General features: G+C 38.0%; 2 protein-coding genes across 4 annotated transcripts in view; both read left to right on the forward strand.

Annotated features, from left to right (window-relative positions):
- The window catches only part of LOC107086817 (unconventional myosin-VIIa-like), a 33033-nt gene extending 32173 nt beyond the window's left edge, over positions 1-860 (forward strand). The window contains exons 47-48 of the mRNA XM_015378021.1: positions 479-598; positions 690-860. Of these exons, the coding sequence (XP_015233507.1) occupies positions 479-598; positions 690-782 (213 nt within the window). The 3' untranslated portion in view covers positions 783-860. The remainder of the gene's footprint in view (positions 1-478; positions 599-689) is intronic.
- A 3237-nt stretch (positions 861-4097) lies between these two features.
- Positions 4098-25443, forward strand: part of LOC107086844 (serine/threonine-protein kinase tousled-like 1-B) — a 23736-nt gene continuing 2390 nt past the window's right edge. The window contains exons 1-21 of one of the 3 annotated variants that reach the window (XM_015378061.1): positions 4099-4822; positions 6445-6566; positions 8023-8091; positions 8235-8273; positions 8420-8495; positions 8598-8641; positions 8724-8813; positions 8929-9009; positions 9113-9205; positions 11274-11384; positions 11678-11814; positions 11975-12166; positions 12430-12496; positions 15403-15500; positions 15996-16077; positions 16184-16275; positions 18522-18611; positions 20187-20356; positions 20434-20569; positions 22675-22786; positions 22874-22981. In XM_015378061.1, the coding sequence (XP_015233547.1) occupies positions 4696-4822; positions 6445-6566; positions 8023-8091; positions 8235-8273; positions 8420-8495; positions 8598-8641; positions 8724-8813; positions 8929-9009; positions 9113-9205; positions 11274-11384; positions 11678-11814; positions 11975-12166; positions 12430-12496; positions 15403-15500; positions 15996-16077; positions 16184-16275; positions 18522-18611; positions 20187-20356; positions 20434-20569; positions 22675-22786; positions 22874-22981 (2136 nt within the window). In that variant the 5' untranslated portion in view covers positions 4099-4695. Of the gene's footprint in view, positions 4823-6444; positions 6567-8022; positions 8092-8234; positions 8274-8419; positions 8642-8723; positions 8814-8928; positions 9010-9112; positions 9206-11273; positions 11385-11677; positions 11815-11974; positions 12167-12429; positions 12497-15402; positions 15501-15995; positions 16078-16183; positions 16276-18521; positions 18612-20186; positions 20357-20433; positions 20570-22674; positions 22787-22873; positions 22982-25443 lie in introns of all 3 variants that reach the window. The other 2 variants (XM_015378062.1, XM_015378060.1) reach the window with 2 other exon arrangements.

The following is a 25443-nucleotide window of genomic DNA, read 5'->3' on the forward strand; positions in this document are numbered from 1 at the left end:
CTGCAAGCATTGCGAGGCAAGGGCTCAAACATGTACGGCTCTAAACCTTTTACACCAAACCAAGCTTCTGGCGTCCTCTTTCCCAACATCTTCGTCCCCGCTTTCCTCTAAATAAAAAATGTATGACAAAGGAGACTCATCCACAACCCATCCGAAACAAGACTCTCCTCCTCTTGCATGTTCCCGCTGTCCATAGCGTTCCTTGACATTGTTGTTTCTAAGTCACAAATTTAGTGCTACTTGATCCCAATGTAATTTTCCACTGGGAACATACTGTACTAGAACTAAGTTGCTAACTGGTTAGCAAGATGCTTCCGAGACACGGGCCACAACCAAACTCCTTGCCAACCTTCTGCCACAACAATCTCGCCCCCTTGATAAACGACCAATCACATTCACTTTATTCACCTTTTATGCTAGTTTTGTCACCAATGTGTTTTTTTCCCGACATAACTGAACAATTGTTGACACCTTTTAGGAGCTGCAAGTGATGCATCCATTCAACCGCATCATCGATTACAACAGCAGAGGCAACTACTTCCAGATGACCATCCGCACCATGGTGAGGGGCGTCAGCTTCGTGTGTGAAACCTCACAGGTAAGTGGCTGAGTTCACATGTAGATTAACATCAAGTCAGGAATTATCACTCCCTTGTTCTTCACATTTTAACCATTCCTCTTTACCGTAGGCTTCCACAATAGAGGACATTGTTAAATCGTACGTCAGGATGTATGAGGAACAGAGGCAGATTTCTCGACCGAGGAACAACATGTTTGACTGAGACTTTGAACTGATCTGTTCTGATTTCCATGCAATGTTATTCATTTTCTTGAAGTTAATCCATTTGTAAACAATAAATAATAACAGACTTCCTCTATTAAAAATGTGATATTCAAACGTTTCTGTGCAATATTTCTACTTTTTTAGTTTACACACAGTTGTTACCTTTTAGCACAGTATAAATGTAAATAATGGTTTATATCGTCTAAGTCAGGGTTTTCAAAGTAGGGGTCTGGACTCCATGGGGGATTGCAGGACAGTAAATACAGTGAAAGGTTTTTAGAACCCCTGCTTTGAGTTAAATTGTGCTCAAATTTAAAAGTTTTTTACTTTTACTACTCAAAGTTTTTTTTTTTCTATGATCCAAAACATTGATTATATATTCGAACTAAATTTGATGACTACTCTAGACATGCTGTCAGTCTAAAATAACACATTTAGTTGTATAAATGGCAGAGATCTGAGACTTTTTGCTTGTAAAAGGAGGGACTTTACACTGAAACTGTAATTCCACTGTTTGCTTTAAATCCACTTATCACTAAAATATTTATAAATATAAAATCAATGTATTTAGGACATAGTGTTTGTCCTGTTTGGCCATGTTGTTTAATACAGCTTTAGTTGTTTTACGGGGATCTGATTGGGTGTGATTAGTAACACTGACGGTAGGTGCTGTATGTTTAGCTGTACTAAACACCCATGGCCATATTTGGACATGCCTAAAGTGATAACTTGTTTTGTTTGCAGTGATTGCTCAAGGTATGTGCAGTAAATTCTAAATATGGTTTAATTATTTTTGAAAAAATCCTGCAGCAAATTAATGTATGTTTGTCATTTATTTAGCAAGAAATGACGGCTGAACAACCAAAGAGTTACAACCATTCCTGTTGGTAATTTCTTTTAGAGTCCAGTCCATGTTCTCTCCTCCCTTTATTTCTACCTTCTGCTTCCCTAAGAATAAAGGAATTCTGATTTGGGGTGTGAATCACCTCCATGTTTTGGATCAGGGTTAAAAGCTCAGTCCATGAAGAGTGGTTTTTAGAAACCTTAAGTCGTGTTCCTGGTTTTACAAATTTGAATCAAATAAGCAAACTGTTTCATCAGCATTTAATAAAGTTCTACAGAGTCCTGTTTATGACTGAATTAATCCTCTCAGGTGTGTTAATCGCACGTTTAGACAGACAGATTTTTCTTTGTTAAGGATTGTGTCCTTTGAGGGCTGGAATTTGACTTCAGTGAAAGAGCCTGTTTGGTTACATTCTAGGTTTAAGAATAAAATCTGAGTTCCTGATGTCATTAACTTCACCTAGGTTATAATGGGGTTTGGAAAAGAAACTAGTCCACAGAATCATGTTCCTCCACCATGCCAACAGTGACCATAGTTTTCCACATTTTCAATTATGTTTTTTTTTTGTCTTATCAAAACAATATTTCAGTAAAGAAAAGCCTTCCTCTTAAATATTTGGCCGGATAACATCTAAAAACAGTTAATAGAGCCTTGATGACCTTAAGATGCCAGTATTTGCTGCAGTTTTCTAAGTGCCAATTCTGTAATGTCTTTAACTTTATATAAGCAATTACTGTAAATTGAACTTTTCAGTAGCATGAGAGGTTTTCGATGTTTCCATTGATTTAATCAAAAAGAGTTTAGAAATATTATTCTAGTCAAAGGCATTTTTTTTGGATACATAAATAGACTTCTTATTTATAACTAGGGGTCTATAAACAACATGTTTGTACCATTCTGATATCTTTGCTGCCTGGGTTTGTTCTCTTCCAGCTTTATCAGTTGCAGTTTTTGTGGTTTTAAACTTCGAAATTATTGCCCTGCCTTCAGGTATGCCTAACAACCTGTAAGCGGGTATATAAACATACCTCTTTTCTCCACATGTCCTTACAAAATCTTTATTGATCTGATCTGGTATTCTAATATTAAATATTGTGGGGTTTTTTTTTTGCTCTAGAGGATTTTACAATTGAGCTGACCTGCAAAAATGTCAAACCGACATCCTAATAACCATACCACTGGTTTATTTTTTCTATTTTTTATGCCAGTACTAAGAACTTTTATCTGATCAGCAGTAATTTCAGGTATATTTTGTTGTCTGCAGATAATCCTACTAGGTCTACCTCAAATAAACGTGTTAATGAAAATAAACCATATATTAAAATGTACTGAAACTAGAATAACAACATAACTGGATCTAGAGTTAATGTTTTTAAAGAAACATTTTACTATGAATTCTAAGATGAGGACTTCACCCAAAGTCTGGAATCATTAGATGCTTTAATCTATTTTTATCTTACTTTTATTATGTACCAGTGGATCCATTCATTTAGATCCTGTCTCATTAGCTCTACAGCTATGAAGTTGCACAACTTCACTGGAGCCTATAATCTTTATGCTTATTATTGACAAGAGCCAGTTGTGGTCGACTGCAGCTGTAGTTTTGGTTGGACTTTCAAATTTTCAGCCTAGTTTCTAGTTCTGCATTTGACTCTCCTAGAAATCTCCTGACTGCTTCTGATACTGTATGACTGCCACAAACAAATCACTGCTCTCCTTAAAGAAATCACTCAGGTTTCATACTGAAGTGCAGGATCACATGCACAGCGTATGTTTGGTAGATAATAAATGAGTGACATGTGTTGAGTAACTACTTATTCAATCATCTTCCTAGTCTGTCAACCCTTTTGCTGTTTCTATGGAAACCTTGCCTCAAAAAAAAAAAAAAAAATCAGGTTACCATTGGCAGGTGCATATGAGGAGCAATGATTGTTTGCACCCTGGTGTGTTGATGCAATCTGACTGCAAGGAGACACAAAAAAAGTCAGTTCAGAGTTTGAATTCATTTAGTTCGTTTTTCTTTTTTTGTCTGAACCAAACCTAAAGTTTTAACAGTCTTAGATTTCCTTTGAGGGGAAAAAAAGTTTGAGCCTGTAACATAAATGTATTTGAATGCAAAAAAAGATAAAGATGTAGGCCAAAATGTCCCCTAAGTAAAGATGATATGTATATGTGTTTGTGTGCAATGCCTGCCCTACAGTAACATGGAAAATGCATTTTGATGCAGTGCACCAAATTTGAAACAAAACACCTTTGAGCCCAGACCACATCACTATCCTCCCACCTGCATACCCCCCCTCCCCAAACGACTTATATATCATGAATAAAAAAAAAAAAAAAAAAAGTTATGATCCGCAGAAATGCGCACACAGAACAGTGCAAAAACTCTTTGATGCCAACTTTAAATATGCATCTTGTTTATGATGTGATAGGGGTAGAGTACAGGTCTTTTCTGTTTATCTAATTGGCTTTATTTATTGTTTAACTGAATGTGTGGTTTCTTCCTTCTTCCTCTGGATGCAGACAACAACTTTCAGCCATTTTTTTCAGGGGTTGTTGTTGAGCCTAACAAGACAACTGTTCCCAGGTCGACGCAGAGCGGTACCTTCCGGTGAACCTAGAGCTAGTTTGGAGGAGGGTAAAATGATCCCAGATCAGTGTCTGTTTCGGTGTCAGGTCTGCTCTCGCGCTGCTCGCAGAGAGAGCGTCAGCCTCGCGATAGCCTCGCCTAACCGACCCTAGAATCAAAGCTCCGCTCGCGAACTGGATGCTGACAGGCGCGCGCGCGGTGCGGTCATCATGCAAAGGTTACATTGGATCCCTGTCAAGAAGCCGCTCCCCCGTAGGACCCTCTCGGGTGACAACATGCAAGACGTCTAGCGGCGACGACGACGGGACTGACAGCCCCCCCTTTCCTCCTCCTCTTCCTCCACTATCCCTCCTCTCCCTCGTCTTTCGCCGGTGTGTTCGTCTGCGGCAGGTGTCCAAAAACGATGGACGCCGTAAGTTTGAGATTTCCGCAAACGGCAGTGCGTGCGCTGGCTCCTCTCGGCGGTAAAGTGGCTTCATGAGTGTCCAAAGTAACAGTGGAAGTGGTGGTGGAAGTTTGGAGGCGACGCCATCTTGGTCACAGCTCTCCTCGTCCCCTACGATTTCTCAACAACACATAACGGCGTCCGCAAAGATCAAGGAAGGTACTTTAAAAAAAAAGAAGGCTCGCCACAGGATTGGGCTGGTTTTAATGAAAATGTTTCCTATTTGCTGTGAGTCGGACACCATTTTGTTATAGCGGTTGGGAAGCTAACGTTTGCTTAGGTGAAAAGGGGAAAAAATGGATGTCAAGTTCACTGATGCAGGGAATTGGAAGCCAAACGTCAGCTGTCAGTTCAGCTTAACGCCAGCTTTAAGTAGCAGCAGGCTAAATCACCATGTTTCCTCCAAGGCTGCTGCTAGCTTGTTGACTTGTTTGTATGGCTGCCAGCTTGAAATCGGTATCAGTGTTTTGCTGCACTTCGTATCGTTTACCTTCTGCCACTTTGTAGATAAACAACATAACTGTTTGTGCATCCATTAATGCACAGCTATGCACGTCCCCGTCACTATTATACACGACTATAAGCCGTGAAGGTTACTTTTCAAGCAGTTTTTGATTGCATCTATTTTATGTTCTTTTTTCGACACACTAGGTGAAACAAGTATGTAACTCTTATGATTATGTGCGGATGGATGCATCATGATAAATGGCAACAGCTGGTTTTAATGTTGCAGCTTGATCTATTAGTAACAGGACATGATCTGCATGTTAAAACATTCAGACCCTCGTAGTGTTTTTAATTTATCACTTTATTTAAACTATTCGAGATAAATACAGCACAGCATGTTGCAATATAAAGCTGGGGCTATTTGCATTTTAATCCACCCAAATCACTTTCTATTTTCTCTGACTGTAACCTCTGCTACGTGCTTCATAAGGGTTTCATAATCTCCATTATGCCTTTTAAGGCCTGCCCCAGTGCCAGTAGCTGTGCAAAGATGTCAGCCTGGAAATGTCCAATAAGGAGACAAACACTTGGAGGAGAACACAGAGCAGCTGTGTTACCTCTCCTCTGAGTGGAAACTGGTTGTACCAGATCAAGCCCCTGTCTGACAGCACATATGAGTTTCTTTCTACATGTGATCTGATGCTTGCGGTTCAATTTAAAGGTAAACTTTGGCTTTGAATAGCCTTTATTATTTTTAGTAGTTAAAGCACAACTGATGCACACGTGTAGCATTTTAATTGGTAATGTTGTGAAAGGCCTCGTTGTTGTTTGTTTTTAAATTTCCTTTTTAGATGATCTGATTATTGTTTTGTTTTTTTGTGGTGGTTAAACTCTGATCTTATTTCTAAGTGGTAACTGACTATTCTAGATGGTTCCTGGACTCTGGATCCATTAATGTCAGTGTTTTATGTAGGGTTGTTGTTTTGACTGCTCCGGTGTGATGATACTGTAGGTTAGCTGATGGAAAATTTTTTTGTGGACGGACTGGAAAGCTGACTTCACCCTCTCTCGCCTTTTTGCTTCCTGACTTCCAAGTGCTACTGTGACCTTTCTGCTCAGTTTGCACCTTCCACAACAGGCTGAAGGTGTATTTGTTTTGAGAAGCCACCCTAGTTTTAGTTAAACCCCTTTGTTTTTTACTTTTTATCATTTGCTACGGTTGACTTTTTCTTATTTCTTTAAGGCCTCTTGTGTTGATACTTTGTATTTCATCATCAGACATTTTGGGCTGCTGTTGCTTCTTGAATAACAGGACATGTATACGTTCATAACAGGAGCAATGGAGGAGCTGCACAGCTTGGACCCCAGGAGGCAGGAGCTGCTGGAGGCCAGGTTTACAGGAGCTGTCAGCGGCAATACGGGAGGCAGCACTGGGAGCGCCAGTGGAGGTGCTAAGGTAATGGCAGAGCTATAGAAAGTAAAAACAAAAGCAAAAAGGTTTTATGAAATCCAACATTCTTTGTAGAGAACCCCACTGATTCTGACCTGATCTGCTGATTCTGATGTTGTGGCATTTCTTTTTGAAGACTAAAAGTGTTCAGTGTTGTTTTAAGCATAATAGAAATGTTTCAGAAAGAGGAAAAAAAAAATCAGAGCCAGAGATGGCCAGTTTTCAAACTATAGTAAAAAAAAAAACATCGTATCCCAAATTATGAATGTGTTTGATCACTTTTAGCATAATCCTTTTCTATGTTAGTGTGATGACAGCAAAGTTGCCCTGTTCTTACACTTAATGACTATAATCACTCAGATGACAAGCTATACACAGATAAAAATGTCAACTCAATCAACTTTTTGTCTTCGTTTTGTTGTGTGGCATAATCTCTACTCTTCATTATAAATAATGATGCCTCACAGTAGGAGGGGTATGAAACCCTTTCAGCCGTCTTTTTCTCTTAATGAGAAACAAGGATCTCTCAAAATCAGTGTTGGCAAGTCAGAGATTTTCAAATACCGGGAATCAATCAGAACCTTCTGTAACAGATAAAAGTTAGACCTTTTCTGCTCGCTCCTCTGTGGAGGTTGAGTTTTCAGGTTCACGAAAATAGACATGACACATTTTTAAACTTAAAACGAAGGGGGCATTACTGCCAAAGTAGCAATGATTTAAATAAGATTTTGCTTCTGATGCGTTAAATTAATAGTGAAAAACTTGTTTTATGAATTACAGATTGACGATTGCATCACTAGTTTACTGGTTATTTCAATTTTAGGGACTTAAGATATACATTTAATGCATATTTGGTTATTACAAACATGATAGGGTTTTGAGGTCTGCAATAAATGAACTTTAAATCAGCTTGTGTATATATATATAAAAAAATAATAATAAAAAAATCAGAGCTTGCTTACTCTACAGAGAAAATGTAAGCGGACGTACAGAGTGTGATCTGCAGTGGTCACCACTGTGTTTATTTATCAAGTTTACTTTAGAAATTTAAGCCTAAGAAGAAAACTCCCTGCCTTATAAGCCAGCAGGCGGTTATTTGATGTTCCCTTGTATCAATCTACCGGTGCTTACATGTTCCTAACAGGGCTGGGAGCTCCTTTTTAATCCCAGAAATAATTCAAGCCCTCCCTTCCTCATGCTGAAAAAGCAGGTTAAAGGTTCCTGTTTTCCTAAAAAGGACTCTTTAGTTCCTGGAAATGTTCATGTGCTTGGGGAAAAAAAGCCTAGTGACACACCTAATCACTAAGAATCTGCATTCTTGTCAGGCGTGTTACACGGCAGGCCTGCCGCCAGCACTGGTTTGTCTGTGCTGCGGATTTCTGTCAAGTCACTGAGCTTGCACAACACACCTGTACAGACTGTTCTCCCATTTGCTGATCCATGGGTATTATTGTCGTTGTAGGGTCTGGCCAATGAATCCTCAAACCACAGCTATGGAAGTCTGGGTTCATCCAGTGACAAGGAGTCAGAGGTAAGCCGCACACAGAGACAATCATGCAGGTCTTTTCTCATTCAAAATCAGAGTGAGTTTATAACATGTATGCACACATCAAGTATGCACATCCCACTCTTGGCTCTTTTTCTACCTCCACCTTCTTTTCTGTCTCTTCCTAGAACTCTGATTTAAAAAGAGGGAGCTCCCCTGCCTACTCAGTATGTACTCTTTCTTCCTGCTGCTCTTTCCTGCTGAACACCATGCTCTGTTCTATACTTTGTTAGGTAAAACACAAGGGATTTATGTTTTTTTTTATTTAAAAATGTTTTCCCTCCTCCTCCTTTCATATTTTATCGATTGTCAGACCCCAGAGAAGAAGCACTCTGAAACTTCCAGGGGCCGGAAGAGGAAAGCCGATACCTATTCTGACAGCAGTCAAGGTATGCTGTGTTTAAATGGTGGGATTCAAGCTAGCATAATTCCCCAGCAGCTTCCCTTTGAAATGCATTTATTTATTCTTTTTTTTTTTTTCTGGTTTTCAGGGAAGACTTCTACACGCGGGCCCAAAATCAGTGACTTTTTTGATGTAAGTTGTTTCACTCTATCATTTTGTCTGGAGACTTGATGGTTTAAAGCTGTATATAAAAGCTGTTTTGTATTCCTTGAAGTTTCAGGGTGGGAATGGGTCCAGTCCAGTAAGAGGGCTTCCATCAGCCCGCCGCTCCCCACAGAGCTCACAGTCGGCACCCGGCTTAATCGTACGTATTTTCCTAAGAGTCGTTTCAGCTCAGAGTTTCGTGATAAGTGTGTGCTTATATAACATGGTTGTAACTCTATTTTTTTTTTATTTTTTTTTATTTTTCTGTGTTGTAGATTCGTCAGAACAGTTCCTCTCCCACCAGTCTGTGTTTTGGGGAGCACACTCTCAAAGCCTCTTTAAGCAAATGCATCCAGGTACAAGACGACAAACTGACAAAAAGAGAACAGCTTGGTTATTCTGACAATTTAGATCCTCTGCTAGTTGGCTATTGTCCTTAAAGCATCTTCTGCTTTACAGACGGAGCTGACGGGCCTGAAACTCGCTGCCCTGGAGAGCAACAAGAGTCTGGACCTGGAGAAAAAAGAGGGGCGAATAGATGACCTGCTGAGAGTGAGTCCTGTCTCTACAGTAAAGGCGCAACATTCATTCACTGTGGTCCAGTTGTACAAATGAACACTGGTCTCCTGCTTCATAAACTGGTCCTCAAAAGATTTCCTCCAAGCATTAAGGGATTTTCTTCTCTTTACCAAAATCTTTCAGGACAGCGTAGAAAGAAGTTCTCATGCCATGGTTTAAAAAACGTTGCCCCCACCTGTTTCTCCTTTTCGGTTAAAATACAGAAATGATGTGTCTTTTCTTTTGAAAAAAGACCTCTTTTGAGCTTTTCTTAATTATATATATTTCATTTTCAAGAACTAGCCACAAGTCTTTTCTTTTTCCCTTGAGGAAGTTTGCTCAATAATCTAAAACAAACAAGCCAATCCAACTCTGCACGTTGCTAAAGTTGTATCTGGTTTTACATAATGGCAGAAAATGCTACCACCATGTTACTGAGGCAGACAGCTTAGTGACTGTGCTGATCACAAGATTTTGGATTGCGTCTTTGATTAGTTTTAAGTTAAAGGTGAAAGTACCGATGACTCTAGATGTGCAGTTGGTGTATATTCCTTGATACTTTTAATTTCTGTTGCTTATTTGAGCTTACGTAACCTTAAGGTTATGCACTAATTCACCTTATGCTAGTTAAAAAAGATGGCTGTAGTATACCTGGGTTTGCCCCAGCTATAAGGGGGTGGAAATACAGTCATCCTGTTGGATATAAACTTTGTTAAACAGCACAGATCGATTGTGGTTGATGGCAAAAATGTAGAATTATGAATGTTTATTGCTAAAGGGAAGGGAGATCCTACAGAGAATTTGAGTATTCGCCTTGCACTTGTGAGTTTAAAAAGGCATCCGCCAGGGCCAGACAATTCATAATTTTATTATTAAATTGACTTTTCTGTTTAAAAAGATTTTGTTTTTGGAAAATCAAAATGTAAGATTTTTAAGTCATATTGCCAAGCCATAGCTTCCACTGACATTAAAGGTAACTATGAAGAGATTTAATTTTAAATTCCTATTTGTTTTTTGTATTTGATTTATGTTTAAGGATAACATTTATTTTACGGCTGAAACAATTAATCGATTATTTAAATAATCGTTAGCTAAGTTAGCAATCGATTAATCGTTAACTGTAGTATAGAGACTTTAAAGCAAGCCTTTAGCTGACAGAGCAACCTACCTTGAGCAGCAATTAAACCAAAACTGTGCGAGAAAGAAGTGTAAACATTTTGCATTTAAGATAAGAAAAACTTTTTTTGTTTGTCAATGTGTCCTATCCAAAACTCTAGTGGAAAAGTTTTAGTTTCACCTGGTTTCATTTCGCAAAAAATCTTCTTTAACTGATCTTTGGCTATCCGATGATTAACTGATTCATCGAAAAATTAATCTACAGATTAATCCTTTTGCAAAATAATTGTTAGTTGGAGCCCTAATTTATTTATTTTTTAAAAAGGAGCCATCGGTTTTAGATTGGTGTTAATTCCATTTCATGTTCTAGATATTGTTTAAAAAAGGAATTTGAAAGTAAAGGTATTTAGAGCTGTCTGCCAGCCCATTTCTATCTACATGGATGAAGAATGAAGGTTTTCTAGTAGCTGAGGCTAATTCTTGATTTAAAACCGAAACTCTGGCTTGATCTAAAATAGACTGGTCCTCTTCAACCCTCCATACCCACCATTTATGGTACGGTTCAATTAGGGTTTTTCAAAGTGGACCAGGTTAGCTTTGTTTCTTCTTAATGATAAATTATCAGTCAAAACTAGGTTTAGTATTTAATCTTGTTTGTTTGACTAATAACTAGTTTAGATTGAACTGAAACATTTACTGTGACTCGTTCACCTATCCAAAATCATGCTGTAGCTTTTTGTGAGCCATGGATGCCACAACAGGCTGTGATTTTTAAAAACTGGCCTCATTGGTGATGCAGCTGCCATTGAAATCACAGGTACTTCACCAACAGTTTGAGTTTGGGACCAGCGCCCCAATCATTTCTAATCCTCTCCATCAGGAGTGTGATCTGATACCTGGGTTCAGATCGGTTTCATGATGTCTCTCATGTGCTCGTTTTGAACAGGCTAATTGTGACCTTCGGAGACAGATTGATGAACAGCAGAAACTCCTGGAAAAATACAAGGAGAGACTCAACAAGTGCATCACCATGAGCAAGAAGCTGCTTATAGAGAAGGTAGTATTCATATTAAAGCTCCACTTTCTCTATAAACCTGGTTATAGGAAAGCATCACAGTTTATAACCTTGTCTCAGTCTGTCATGATTATCGATGTTTTTGTTCCTGCTGATGATTTGTTTTGTATTTTAAATGATAATTTAGTCGATTCCTTTCTGCAAAGAGCAAGGCACTTCCAGGGGTCAGATCTTATCCCCCCCTAAGTGTGTAAATCTGTTTCCTTTGGACTCAGTCTTCCCTCAGCTCTTATTGTATGGAACAGTAAATTTAAATCCGTCTGTTTTTTCCACAGAGCACCCAGGAGAAGCAGTCGAGTCGCGAGAAGAGCATGCGAGATCGCCTGCGGCTAGGCCACTTCACCACAGTCCGACACGGCGCCTCCTACACAGAGCAGTGGACCGACGGATATGCATTCCAGAACCTCATCAAGTGAGGAGTTTTATCAAACAATCAAATTGTTCCCTTTATTGTGTTTTAGTCGTATTTTTACTTCAAAATAACCTGGATGGTTTCTGAACAGTTTTAAAACCTGCAGCAAGAAGCAGTTTGAGTTTTTTGCCTCACAGATTGAATGTTTTCTGCCTTTCAGGCAACAGGAGAGCATCAACCAGCAGAGAGAGGAAATTGAGCGGCAGAGAAAGCTGCTAGCTAAGAGAAAACCGCCGAACCCTGCATCTCCCTCACTGTCGCTGGCCTCAACGTCTGAACCGAAACAACGCAAAACTAAAGTGGTGAACGGCAACGACTCTGACCCCTTTCTCAAGCCCTCTCTGCCCCAGCTGTGAGTTAACAGAAATAACTGCATGCTGTAAATGGAAGATGCTGGACTGTAAAGAATGTGGCGGTTGGTTGTCACCTATTTATACTCGTTTGACGGAGTTAAAATCAGGCAGACTTAATTATATCTGTACCTGCTGCTGAAGGGTACCAGAGACTGAATAATAATTTAGCGGGTTTTAAAACTTTTAATCATTCACCCGTGTTAGAAAGGTACATTACTGAGTGTCATTTAACCAATGCAGTTTAACCTTAATGTTTTGACAGACTGACCCTTGCTGAGTATCATGAGCAGGAGGAAATCTTCAAGCTGAGGCTCGGACACCTAAAAAAGGTCAGTGGCTAAAAAAACTCAAACATGTAAATAAGCAACCCCATATGACCCACCTAAACACGAAATGTTTACGTTTAAAATGTTTTATTCAGATATTTTCAGTGATCACATTTTGGTAAAACCTCTTAAAGCAACACTGCGCAACTGTAGTTGCTTAATGTGAGAAATATTAATTAAAAAGATTTTTCAGGTTAATATTCAGCACTTGTTGCACGTTGATGATCTTCTCAGGCTGCCCTTCTCAATAACCCCCCTATGGAACTGAAGGGATCTGGATGTTATCCAGAATGCTGCTTTATAGCAGCCTTAGCTCCCCCTCAATACAAGAGCTAACTAAGCTGCAATTAGTTAGGCAACAAAACCGATTAGTTAGGGCTAAGTGATATGACCTCAAATCAATATCACGATATATTTGGCAGTTTTACCTCTATAAAGATAAATGCTTCAGCTCCTCTATCAGAAATAAAGGCATATGCAGGAAATGCAACTGATCTATTTAGAATTTGATTGTTGAATAAATCGCATTACATATTACTTTGAATTAAATATTAAAGTCTTGTACATATTCAGGTTTAAACATTCAATAATGTCTCATTGAACAGGAAAAAAATGTTAGCTCTTGTAAAAGTTTTTGTGCAAGAGTAATGGAGCCTTTTGCACTTCTTTTATTTTTTTGGTACTTTATTTATAAGATTTTCCAGAATACAATACCAACACAAAAAAGAGGCAATATAACCATAATAAAAGGTGTTAATTAACGTGTATATATATATATATATATATATATATATATATATAGAAAAAAAAAAATAAAATAAAGGAAAATAAATAAACAAAATTGCAACGAACACAGTGAAAAGCAATCAAAGTAGAGAGGTCACCAAGGGACGGGTACGAAAATACAACACAGAACATTTTTTTAATTATGAACTGTTTTTAGGTGTGTAGGTTACAGAGTATGTAGAGAGCCTTAAAGAGTTAAACAGGTTAGAGTTCCTGTGCAGGATTACCATGTCCTGCCAGACAGTACAGCACCAGACCTCTATTATCACCCCGAATGATAAGTCAATGATCCTCAACTTACTTTAGAATTCCTATAACATAGCCATTTCAACCAATATTTATGCAATCTGTTTTCCTAGAGTCTTATGGAGAATGTAATTTGCACTTCTTTTAACTCAACAGCGTGGCTGTACTGTAGGTGGGGGAAGAGGTTGGATGTTACTTTGGGTAGTCCAGACAGTTTTCAGGCAAACTTTGCATTTTGTGTTCTTTTGCTCAACATCTAAGGTGTAATTTTGATGCCACTGAACTGTGCGTGCAGTGGGAACACCGGAATCGTTTAAACTGGCACACCCTCACTCAAAACCGGTCGCCGCGCGTGCAACTGTGACAAGGCGCTCATGACTTCTCTGCACGCTCAGCTTCATCTTTGCTCTCAAACGGCTCCACAGGATTAACCTGATGTAATTTTGTGTACAGCTGTTAGACACTTCTTCACTGGACTCATCCACCATTTTCTTTTTTACGCTTCTTACTGGTCAGGAAGTTGCGCTATTAGACACGCTGCAGTGTCTTAAAGGGGAAGGAAATACTGCCAACCAGTGCAGACAGGAAAAACTTAATTATTTACCAACTTGTTTACCGAATTTACCTACATGGGAAAATTTGCACCAGTTTATCGCGCAACCCTACGATTAGGGCCCAAAAAATAATCAAATGAATCGATTAATAAATTAATCGTTAACTAATTCAGTAATCGATTGGAATCGTTATGTCTAGTAATGGTGCACAGACTCTAAAACAGGTTTGCTGAAAGAATAAGCAACTTACAGCAGTAATAAACACAAAACTCCACGAAAACCTAAAATCTTTTATATGTGTCTGCAGGCTGCAGGTCTTGTTTTAACACACTTTTGCTTAAATACAGCTGGCTGAACACCTGTCTTCCTTAGCAACAACCTTTATTGGGCTCCCCTCCTTGTAGAGGAGGTCAGAGGCTGTCTGCTGGACCTTTGTCCAGTCGTCAGCCCCCATTATCAGGTCTCCTACTGAGTCAGACATGAACTCTTTAGAGCTCAGCCCAGTCCTCAAGGGCCAAAGTCCTGCAACTTTCAGATATGTCTCTGCTTCAGCACACCTAAATCAAATAATTAGGTCATTAGCAGGACTATGGAGGACTTGGATCCATTTGAAGACTGAAAATCAGGAAGGACTCTTAAGCCAAAGCAGAAAAGCATCAGCAGTCGCCATGACAAGTGTTGTCTGAAACAAAGGAGCTAGGAAACCTGAGCAGGATGTTTCTTCTGGATGGTTAACTTAGTATAGGGACCTCCTGACATCCCTATTTGGAGCTTAAAAGGGAAGTTCGCCATAGACATTAGCAGAGCATTGCAGTAGAAAATGATATTTAGGTTGCTCTACTCGTCTTTGATGATATAAATAAAATATTAACATTTATAAACCTTGCGTATGAGTCAACGGAACATGATTGAAATAAGCTCTAGATGAAAATACATGAACAGAACTATCCTTGGAGGAAAACCTTTCAATCAGTCAGCTTTTTTCTATCGTTGTGTATTTTGTGAAATAATTACCAAAAGAATTGGTTCTGTCGCAGATCTGCCTGCATTTTGAATTTGCCCTAGCAACAGCACATTTTTGGTCTTCCCCTGGCAGAACTTTCCTGTTCAGCATTTCTGTTAGGACGAACTGTTTCCCACAATCCTTTGCATGACGTGTAGGCAGAGCACAATTCAACATGTTCTTTTTGTGACGCATTCAAATGTACACCACCACATGTTTCTTTTTTTTGTTTAAACATTTGCTCTTTTTACTTAACTCTTTAATTCCTGGAGAAAAATCACTAAATAAACCTGTATTTTTCTCTGAATGTCACTTGACAGGAGGAAGCTGAGATCCAAGCAGAGCTGGAGCGGCTGGAACGAGTGAGGAACCTTCACATCAGGGAGCTGAAGAGGATAAACAACGAGGACAGCTCGGCGTAAGTCGGCCACCTGTCATTTGATGACATTACAAAGGGTTAGACGACAAGTCATGTAATTACATTGCTTATTGTGATATTCAAGCAATTTTCATTTGTTATCACTCTTTTAATGTCTGTGTTATTTAATCCAACATATCACTGACTTAGAATCAAAACAGCATTGCTGATGTAGGTAATTTAGCTTGGGAGATAACATTTGTTATAATGAAAGATTTAATATGACTGATTTTATTGCATTATTCATAGAGCAGTGTCAGCATGTTACCTTTAGCAATGAGCCATCTGTGTCAAATCAGCCTTTCAGGATCTATATTAAAAATCTAATCGGGCAGTTTAGCTAAATTCAAAGGGATATAGATGGTCTGCTCTGTTTACACACTTTGGAGTTGATTTGTTTCCTCTCCACATGTCTTTATGACAGCAGTTTACATTTTTAGAATAAAATCAGGTGTATTATTTGGATATTTGTTTATGAAAATGTCCTCCTCACAGTTTCAAAGACCATCCCACTCTGAATGAGAGATACCTGCTGCTGCACTTGTTGGGCAGGGGTGGCTTCAGTGAAGTCTACAAGGTACCTTCTGCCATCTGGCACAGTTTCCATCTACTTTGTTTCCTCCTGATTTGTGCGAGGTGCATTTAGAGGCTAAATGTTTTGCGTCCTTGCTTGTCACATGTAGGCATTTGACCTGTTTGAACAGCGCTACGCAGCCGTCAAAATCCACCAACTCAACAAGAACTGGAGAGAGGAGAAGAAGGAAAACTACCACAAGTAGGCCTTTACACACCCTTTTCTAGGTTTACAGTACTCAGTGCATTGAGTATATAGCCCTCTGCCTTTGCTTTATACCTACACAAAGTAGCACATCATTATGAATCACTGAGAAATTATTTGCAGATAAATATACGAAACGGTAGAAAATGTGGTTTTCATTCACCCTTTGTTCTGATAAGAAAAAGAAAAAATCAATTTCTTTCATTGGGGACCTGATTAGCAAAGAGTCCACCTGAGTGTGTAGCTAAATCTTATATAATAGGTGCATTGGAGGCCTCTGGGGTTCATTTGGGAACATTAGAGAAGAGAAAAGCATCACAAAGACTAACGGAATATTGTAGACGGGATAAGTAGAAGGTGATGCAGTAGGGATGTATCAAAATAAGCCCTTTTTCACCTATAATATCCTTGAATGCTAATAATGCTATCCTTGAAATATTACAGGCTATTAAATGCCTCATAAAATATAGATAACATACAAGAAGAAGTAGTAGTTAGCTATGTTTTAGGTCTGGGTCACAATGGATGTATCCACTTTTAATAAACCGATCCAATTCTTTTTTTTTTTTGTATTTTTTTTTTGACTGCTTTTGAGGGGATACAAATACACTGAGTGAGCAGAACCCAATCTGTTCAATTCAATTCAGTTTACTTATATAGCACCAATTCGCAACTAATCATCTCAAAGCACTTTACAACTTAACTAGATCATACTGTTAAATTGCTTCAAAATTTTCTATCTAAGGAAAACCAGTTAATTGCATCGACTCATTGACTCGAAGGCAATCCCACACGCTATTATAACAACATTATAACTGCCCCATACATTGAAACACTCTCCCCCATTTGACTGGGACAGATTATGGAAAGTCAGGGGAGGAAACAACTGCTGCAGCCACAAAGCAAAGCCCTACTTGATGAAAAAACTGCTGCACAGCATCTAGAATCAGAACAGAGGACTTAAATAGGCCTATAATTAAAATATAAAGGGAACTACAATTAAAGAAAAGAAAAATATATCAATAAAGGCTGTAGATAAGGCAGTGAGAGGTGATTCAGAGAGCTTTCTGCGAAGTTTGCCAAAGTTTTTAATTTTTCTTTTTTATAAAGAAGGGAGAGTGATAAACTGCATTTGGACAAGTAGGTAAGAGAAAGCCATGACTATAAGGATAATAGAACAAAGTGATCTGGTCAGATGAAAGAAGGGAGAACATTACCTGAACTCATACTGTGAAGAAATGTTTTGCTGTGGAGCTACTATTCAGTAGGAACAGTTGGTCAGAGCTAGAAAGGTGGAGGAAGCTAAGTATGGGACAATCCTGAAAGGAAACCTGTTGGGGACCTTTTCCACCAAACTGGTTCCAGTGATTAAAATGGTGCAAGTGCTTCTTAACCAGCAGTTAGTGAGTTTCCATTGAGACAAAATCAGTTTCCGGCTCTGAAAAAAACATTTATTGTAGGACCAGAGAAAAGAAAAACCGCATTCGGCAGCAACAAGTTGGCATCATGGAGTTTATTTTTAGATTTTGGATGTTTGAAAATTTGATCTGCCATAAACGGATTTTAGCTACTAATCAAATGTGCTGTTTATGAAGATTGGATTTGAATCTTTGTTTTTAATTATGTTTTTCAACCAATATGTCCTTCCTCAGTTCAGGGTGACATCTGTTCTTCACTTTTTGTTCTTAGATGTATACACATAACTGATAGACTAGCCTGTTTGGTAAAGCCATTAGTGTGTTCAAAATCCTTTTTCACTGCTTGGATGTATTTTTATCCAGAGCTCTGTTTAGCTCCCAGGGAGCAGGATATTTTTCTTTTTTTTTTTTGTGGGGAAAAAGGGGAGAAAAAAATTGATTAATTGGATTTGGTGTACAAACTATCCGATTTTTGTTTAAATGTCAATGACAAAAAAAACACTTCAACTTTAACATTAAATTCCAATAAAATACTCATACAAAGGGTTTTTGTAAAAAAAAAAAAAAAAAAAAAAAAAAAAAGTCAAACAATGGTGTTTAATTTTTTTGCAAGATGCAGTTTGAAGTTACCCAGTTTATTGCTATCCTGAGGTAGGGGATCTGGATTTGCATGCAGGAGAAATGTAGGATTGGTTCAGACACAGATTAAGAAAGGTCACTCGTTAAAGATTAATTTATCAAATTAACCCTGGATGCATGCAAACATACAGAAACAACAGAAAGATTTATCTTGTTGCTTAAACTTTGACACTTCTTCCTTTGCAGGCATGCATGCAGAGAGTACCGGATACACAAGCAACTGGACCATCCCAGAATAGTCAAACTGTACGACTATTTCTCCTTAGATACTGACACGTGAGTTTACCACCCCTGTTCTACTTAAACTTCTTCAGGTTTTGTGAGTATTAGACTCAATGCTGTTTCCACAGAATGATATACAAGTATGGATATTTGATAGGATACATTTTTAGAAAAACTTGTTTTTTTTTTCTGCCAGTACAACTGCAATGCACAAACATGACTGGGAGATTAGGTCACACTTATTTAGCAGAAAGCTCTGACCCCGACCTCTGACCCACACATAGTAAAATGTCTTCTCTTATATAGTAACCAGAGGTGTCAGAAGTATTCATATTCTTTACTTGAGTAAAAGTGGAGAAGCAGAGATTCTAACATGCATTTAAGAGCAAAAATAAATAAAGATAAAATTTGCATTTAATGATACAAAATAGTTTTGATAAGTCTTTCCTTAATAAAAATGTTTTTTTAAACTTAGAGAAATTGCAGCATATTTAACATTAAATCTTCAAATTCAAAATCTTCTAATTTATTGATTCTGCTTTCTTTAGTTAATATATATATATTATAATAAAATAATAATAATGGCTTTTGCTGAGTAAGATTTTGGACTCCTCTCATTCTAAAAACGAAGGCTACCCCAGTGTTTGGTCCTTCCATAAAACTGCTCTTACAAACCGATCATCTTTAAAATAGCTGACTTAAAAGGTCATCATAGAACAGTGCTGTCCAAAATGGCTAAAACGGTATCACGTCATAATATTATTGATCAGTTTTAAGTGTTTGAAAAAAGGCTGAATGTTAATAAGTCATAACCCTGATCCTACTTAATCTTACCTTGTTTGACTTGACTTTAAGACATCAGAGTTCAGTAAATTTATAGAAAATTAATTTGATGTTTTTTCTGTTGTCTATTGTTGACGCGTTGATTTGATTGTTAATTTTTGTTTACTTTGTTATCATTAACTGTATAAATTGTTGTAAGATGAATCATAGAGTAATTGATAAAAAAAGTATAGCTACTTTACAGGTAAATTATGCAGATTATTACTACTGAACTATCTGGGCTGTAGGCAATCTTCTGAGTAGAAACGTTTTCATTAGGGCTGTAACTAACGATTATTTTGCAAATGGATTAAGCTGTCTATTTTTTTTTTTTTTTGATGAATCAGTTGATAATCGGATAGCAAAAGTTTCCTCAAAGAATATTTTTTTATGAAATTAAATCAGGTAAAACTAAAACTTTTCCACTTGAGGTGTTCTGGTTAGAACATATTGACAGACAAAAATATATATATTTTTTTTATCTTGAATGCAAAATGTTTATATATTTTCATACAATTTTGATATAATTACTGCTCTACGTGGGTCACTTTGTCAGCTAAAGGCATGTTTTACAATCTCTATACTCCAGTTAATGTTTAATCGATTACTAAATTAGTTGACAATAATTTCAATAATCAATTGATTACGATTAATCCGCTTAGCTGTTTCAGCCCTAGTTTTCCTAATTTCACCCGTAAACCTTGTTTTGTCGGCCGTTTATACCAGACAGCCCCAAAAGGCTGTCAGGTGTCCCAACAGCCGCATGTTAGCAATGATCTGATGCTCACCTGTTTTGGTCTTTTTCAGGTTCTGTACAGTCTTGGAGTTCTGTGAAGGGAACGACTTGGACTTCTACCTAAAGCAAAACAAGTTAATGTCAGAGAAAGAGGCCCGCTCCATCGTCATGCAGATCGTCAGCGCCCTGCGCTACCTTAATGAGATCAAACCACCCATCATCCACTATGACCTCAAACCAGGTGCCTCATATACCCTCTGCTTTCAAACAGAGAGGTCGGTCACCCTGTTCACCTCTAACTGTTATTGCCCTGCACAGGTAACATCTTACTGGTGGACGGTACAGCATGTGGTGAAATCAAAATCACGGACTTTGGTTTGTCAAAAATAATGGATGATGACAACTATGGGGTGGATGGGATGGACCTTACGTCACAGGGAGCGGGGACCTACTGGTGAGACACACGCATCAGGAAACATCCCTGAACGTTGACAGTTCAGTTTTGGAGGATTTAATGTTGAAACATATCATTTTTACTGTCCTTTTTTTTTTTTTTTTATGATTAGTAAGCTAGTCTTTATGCAATATATTCCCTATATATGTTTATTTAATTTTTCTATTAATTGTTCACAGATTTTTTTTTTGTTTGTTTTTTATCATGTTTTTATTCTGTGCAGCACTTTTCTTGTAAAACACCGTGAATAGATTTTAAATTGACTGAAAAGGTTGTTTACACTTAAGGAGAGAAAGGAAACTGACCCCATCTGAAAACTGTGAAGGGTTTACCTTGATTTCAGCTGATTTAACTGTGATGCACTGAGAGATATAACCAGTAAAATATTACTTTATTAAAGTAAAATTAAACATGCTTATAATTTAATGGGGGCCTTTATAGAATAAAATATTTTTTTTTTTATCTAAAACATTTGTCGGAAAATATTGGGGAACAAATATCATTGTTGGGTCCAAGGGACAAAGCAGACAGATTAGCCAAAGTAGTTGCAGCTGTGGAGCGGCATTTTATGAGGTTAAATTAAAACAATATCCCAGCACTTTGATCATTATCTCTGCCAAGGAGGCCATTTTTTGGTTAGTTTGTTTAGTAGGATGATTATGGAAACATTTCTCTGAAATGGTGAGAACCTATTAGCAGGTGGTGATCAGGATGCAGATTAAAGATTTCCTTTGAATAATTCCTTAATATTGTGAGTTAGAAGAATTAGCTGCTTGGCATATGTCTGTTCTCTCCCAATGCTTTCTAGATTTTAAATGGGCTACAGTAAGGCCCAGTTTCAGCACCTCACACTGTTAAACATGGTGGTGGTAGCACAATGCTGCACGGCTACCTTTCTTCTTCTTTCCAGTTCTGAATGATCGATTTAGCCATAAAAAAAATAAAATTCTGAAGAAAACATTAGCTTCTGCGAAGTAGCTCAAACTGTGGTTAGGGGGTCATAGGTCAGGAGGTTTTTTTTTTGTTGTTGTTGTATTTTTCCATCACCTGAACTCTGCTGTCTGTTCTCTACCTGTCATAAATACAGACCATAAAGAAAGTGTTGGACACTGAAGTAGGAGGATGATTGGGGGAGGTGTAGAGTTTACTGGTTTACCTGGTGACTTAGCGGAGCTTATTAACGTTAGCCAAGCTGCTGCTAAATAAGGAAGAACCAGCTAGCAATGTAGCTAGCTTCTTAACATCGAACCTGCAGATTTAAACCAAAATGGTTTAGTTGATCCTAAATTTCTCAGATGGCTCTACAGGATAACGTATAGGGCATGTTTAGTAACGTATAAAAATAATATATTACACATGCTAATTTAATCTTGCATTAAAAGTAAAACTTTGCATATTTAATTAAACTTTAGATATACTTTGTGTTATAGCTGTAGCTTTTTTTTTCTTTTTCTGCTATGTTTTGTTGGGTTTAGAGCAACGACCGCCATGTTTCTGCACTATAGAGGGCGCTGGTGGAGCGCAGACGCTAAAGCAAACAATAAATAATGTAAATAGATTACACTACCTGGTGTAGCTATGAGGAGTCTGATGTTGTAGGGTTTATAATCAAACCTTTGAGACAGTGGTTCACATGGAGCAGGAGGAAACAATTGGACAGTTTACATACGTTGGCCTTTAAGTGATCAGATGGTTGGCGCCTTGTTTGCTCTTTATAGTAATTTTATTTTAATTGTAAACGTTACCAGCATCACTTAAGTGCCAACCATTTTTATTTTTCAGTTTTTTTCTTCAGACTGTAGTTGAGGTTTATGTATTATCAATATTTTACAATAATACTTAAAGAAATACTCTTATTTTAAAATTTTCTGTCTACTTTTAGAATTTTCTAAGTTAAAACATTGTGGGCTACCGTAGCGACACCTACCAGGTTTAGCTAGTTTTTAGGGGGGAAGCCCAGGATGGATATCTACAACTGTGATCTCAGCTTTTCATGTGAAAACAGAAACTATTTATTGTAACAAAGATAATTAAAGTCTGTAATCTTGGATGGTGAAAAATGTCTCCAAATTAGGTTGTCAACGAATTTCTGTGTTCATGTTTAGGTACCTCCCACCAGAGTGTTTTGTTGTGGGCAAAGAACCACCGAAGATCTCCAACAAGGTGGACGTCTGGTCAGTGGGAGTGATCTTCTTCCAATGTCTCTACGGACGCAAGGTAAAACGGCGTCTACCATGCTGCTTTTGGTATATTTGATAAAAGACACAAAACGAAAGGATTTCTATGTTTGCTTCATTCCTTCAGCCGTTTGGTCACAATCAGTCGCAGCAGGACATCCTCCAGGAAAACACCATCCTTAAAGCCACAGAGGTCCAGTTTCCAGCTAAACCGCAGGCCAGCACAGAGGCCAAGGTGACACACTCTCACAGACACTCTGATGGTTTTATGGGTCACAGCTGCTGATCCTGCTTTAGGATCAACTTCCAGAAGTCCTATAGGTTCCTTTTTAAATGGTGGAGGGATGCGATTATAAAGCATTTTTAATTGATTATTAGCATTTATATTAAAAAAAGTGAACTGGATGGGTAACGTTTTTTTTCTTTTACAATTAGTTGTAGTCAACAGTTTGCTCATTAAATAAAACTCAGTGTTTCTATTTAATTTAGGAATAACCTATAGTGTTTCGATGAGGTAGTAGTTTTACTCTTTTTAAATGATAAATCTGTTTAAAAACTTCTAATTAAAATGTGTCATGAGCTTTATTTCTCTTATGATAATAAATAAATAATTTATCCTGCTTCCTCAGACCAACAAGAAAACCTTACCCCCAAATCACAGCGGCTCTTTTATGGCATTGATCCAATAAAATTGCTGTCTTTATCAGCTGGGGCCTATTCTTGGCGACTGTGCCCAGTCTGACCATGAGGGATCAGAAGTTTATTTTAAGAGGAGCTATGCAGCAGTTTGATGGAAAATGCCATGAGTCAGACAGGAAGTCAGACATGGTGGTAATATAAAAAAAAAAAAACGCTTGGGGGAAAATCCAGACTGTAAAAGTCAAATTAAGACATAAAGTTGACGTAATTCTAGTAATAGTAGTTATCTTTTGTCCCTTCTGAGCAGCAATTTTCCCCAGGATGTTCTTGGTCTGAACTCTGGACTGAGAGGCTGGTCAGAATGGAAATGAATCCTCCCCACACCATGATTCTGCCACCACCCTGATTCAGTGTAGGAATACTGTGTTTTCTGAGTATAAACACTGAGGAGGGTCTTAGGAGCAAATTCCACCTGAAATTACATGTGTGAATTAAAGCAAGTACAGCTCCCAAACTATTAATTGGAAATACAAGTGATTGGATTTGTTTGACAGAAAAGCATTAAAGAATATTTTTCAGGTGAAACCACTATTGTAAATGTCACCATGTCTGTTTTAAAGGTGATTATACAAAGAAAAAATGAAAAAATTTTAGCCTTGCCAACATTTTTTTTCAGGAAAAAAAAAAAGAAAATCACATAAAACCCCATTTGAAACTCTGGATGAACCCTGAGACTCTAGATCCACATCTTGACTAGAACTCAAGCACATTTGGACTGAAAAAATTGAAGCATGTTTGTTCCACAAAGGTTTTAGTGGGCAGTGTGCTACATGGAAATATGATTTTGACACAGTGCCAAATTTTGCCACTCATAAAAGGGAATCTAGCCTGACAAATATACTGATTTACATTATTGGAGACCTTCTGCATAAAGCAAAGCCTTTGCTCCTTAGATTTAGCCATTGTTTCATTGAAATGTACCATGAACACATCATAATATCACAAAAATGAATAGAAATTAGAATAACAGAGCAAGCTTATGTATCGCATGCCTGTTGCATCTGAAATGCTCTCACAATTACCTCCAACCCTTCTTGGAAAGGTCTGAGCCTCTACTTTCCAATGATTCCGGCCATTAGGGGGTGAGGCTAAAAATGAATACCTACTGTTGCATTACTCCAGCAGACTCAGACATGTCAGGTGAAATTTTAACTCTCATTTTACTTCTTTAAAAAGCTATAAAACAAAAAGTATTTGTGGAAAAAAAAATTTTAAAACACGTTTTAGAAATTTTAAAGCCCAATTTAAAAGGTGTGTGGATGAAACACCATGTGAATGTGTTTTAGCTATTTCTATAAATGGATAAATATCAGCTGGGCTCAAGGGGTTAATTAAACTAAGCTTGTATTATGGATTATATTTGGAAGGTGTTATAACTGTTCCTGTTCCAATGTAGTGTCTCTGTTATCATTCAGTTTCTGTAAATCATAGGTCACGGATTAGCAGACCGCTGCCCAGATCCGAACCCACCTGCTGGCTAATCCGGACCCAACCTGATTTCAAACATTTATAAATTACTGCATGTTGTGCGACGGCAGTGTCCAATTTCACTTGCGCCGCTTCCCCTGTTTGTACGGTAAAGCCCTCCCAGAACGGGCTGCACCTGATGCCAATTAGCCAGTGAGCTGTGTCGGTCAGGGCTGCTGCCGCTAGATACTTTTAGACACAGCAGGAAAACCTGCGGCAGGCAGGGCGATGGGAAAGAAGGAGAAGATGAGAGAAAGTGTGGACTGCTGGAAGAACTGCAGTGAACTGGTGACAGAAAAATGAAATTGCGTGCTCAAAGATGACCCTGGATATTTTTTTAGTGTTTGGTTCAACCTGCTGCTGGGAAGCAGGATTCTCCACCATGAACAGAATCAAAAATAAATATGGATCCAGGCTCAAACTGAGCACCTTGATATGTGCTTCAAAATGGCTTTGTCACCATTCAAACCCAAATTTAAAAGCCTTGTAGGGCAGCCTAAAGCCCACTGCTCTCATTAAGCTATAAAAAAA

Source organism: Cyprinodon variegatus, unplaced genomic scaffold (assembly GCF_000732505.1).
Source record: "Cyprinodon variegatus isolate N-32 unplaced genomic scaffold, C_variegatus-1.0 Scaffold163, whole genome shotgun sequence".
NCBI lineage: Eukaryota > Metazoa > Chordata > Actinopteri > Cyprinodontiformes > Cyprinodontidae > Cyprinodon > Cyprinodon variegatus.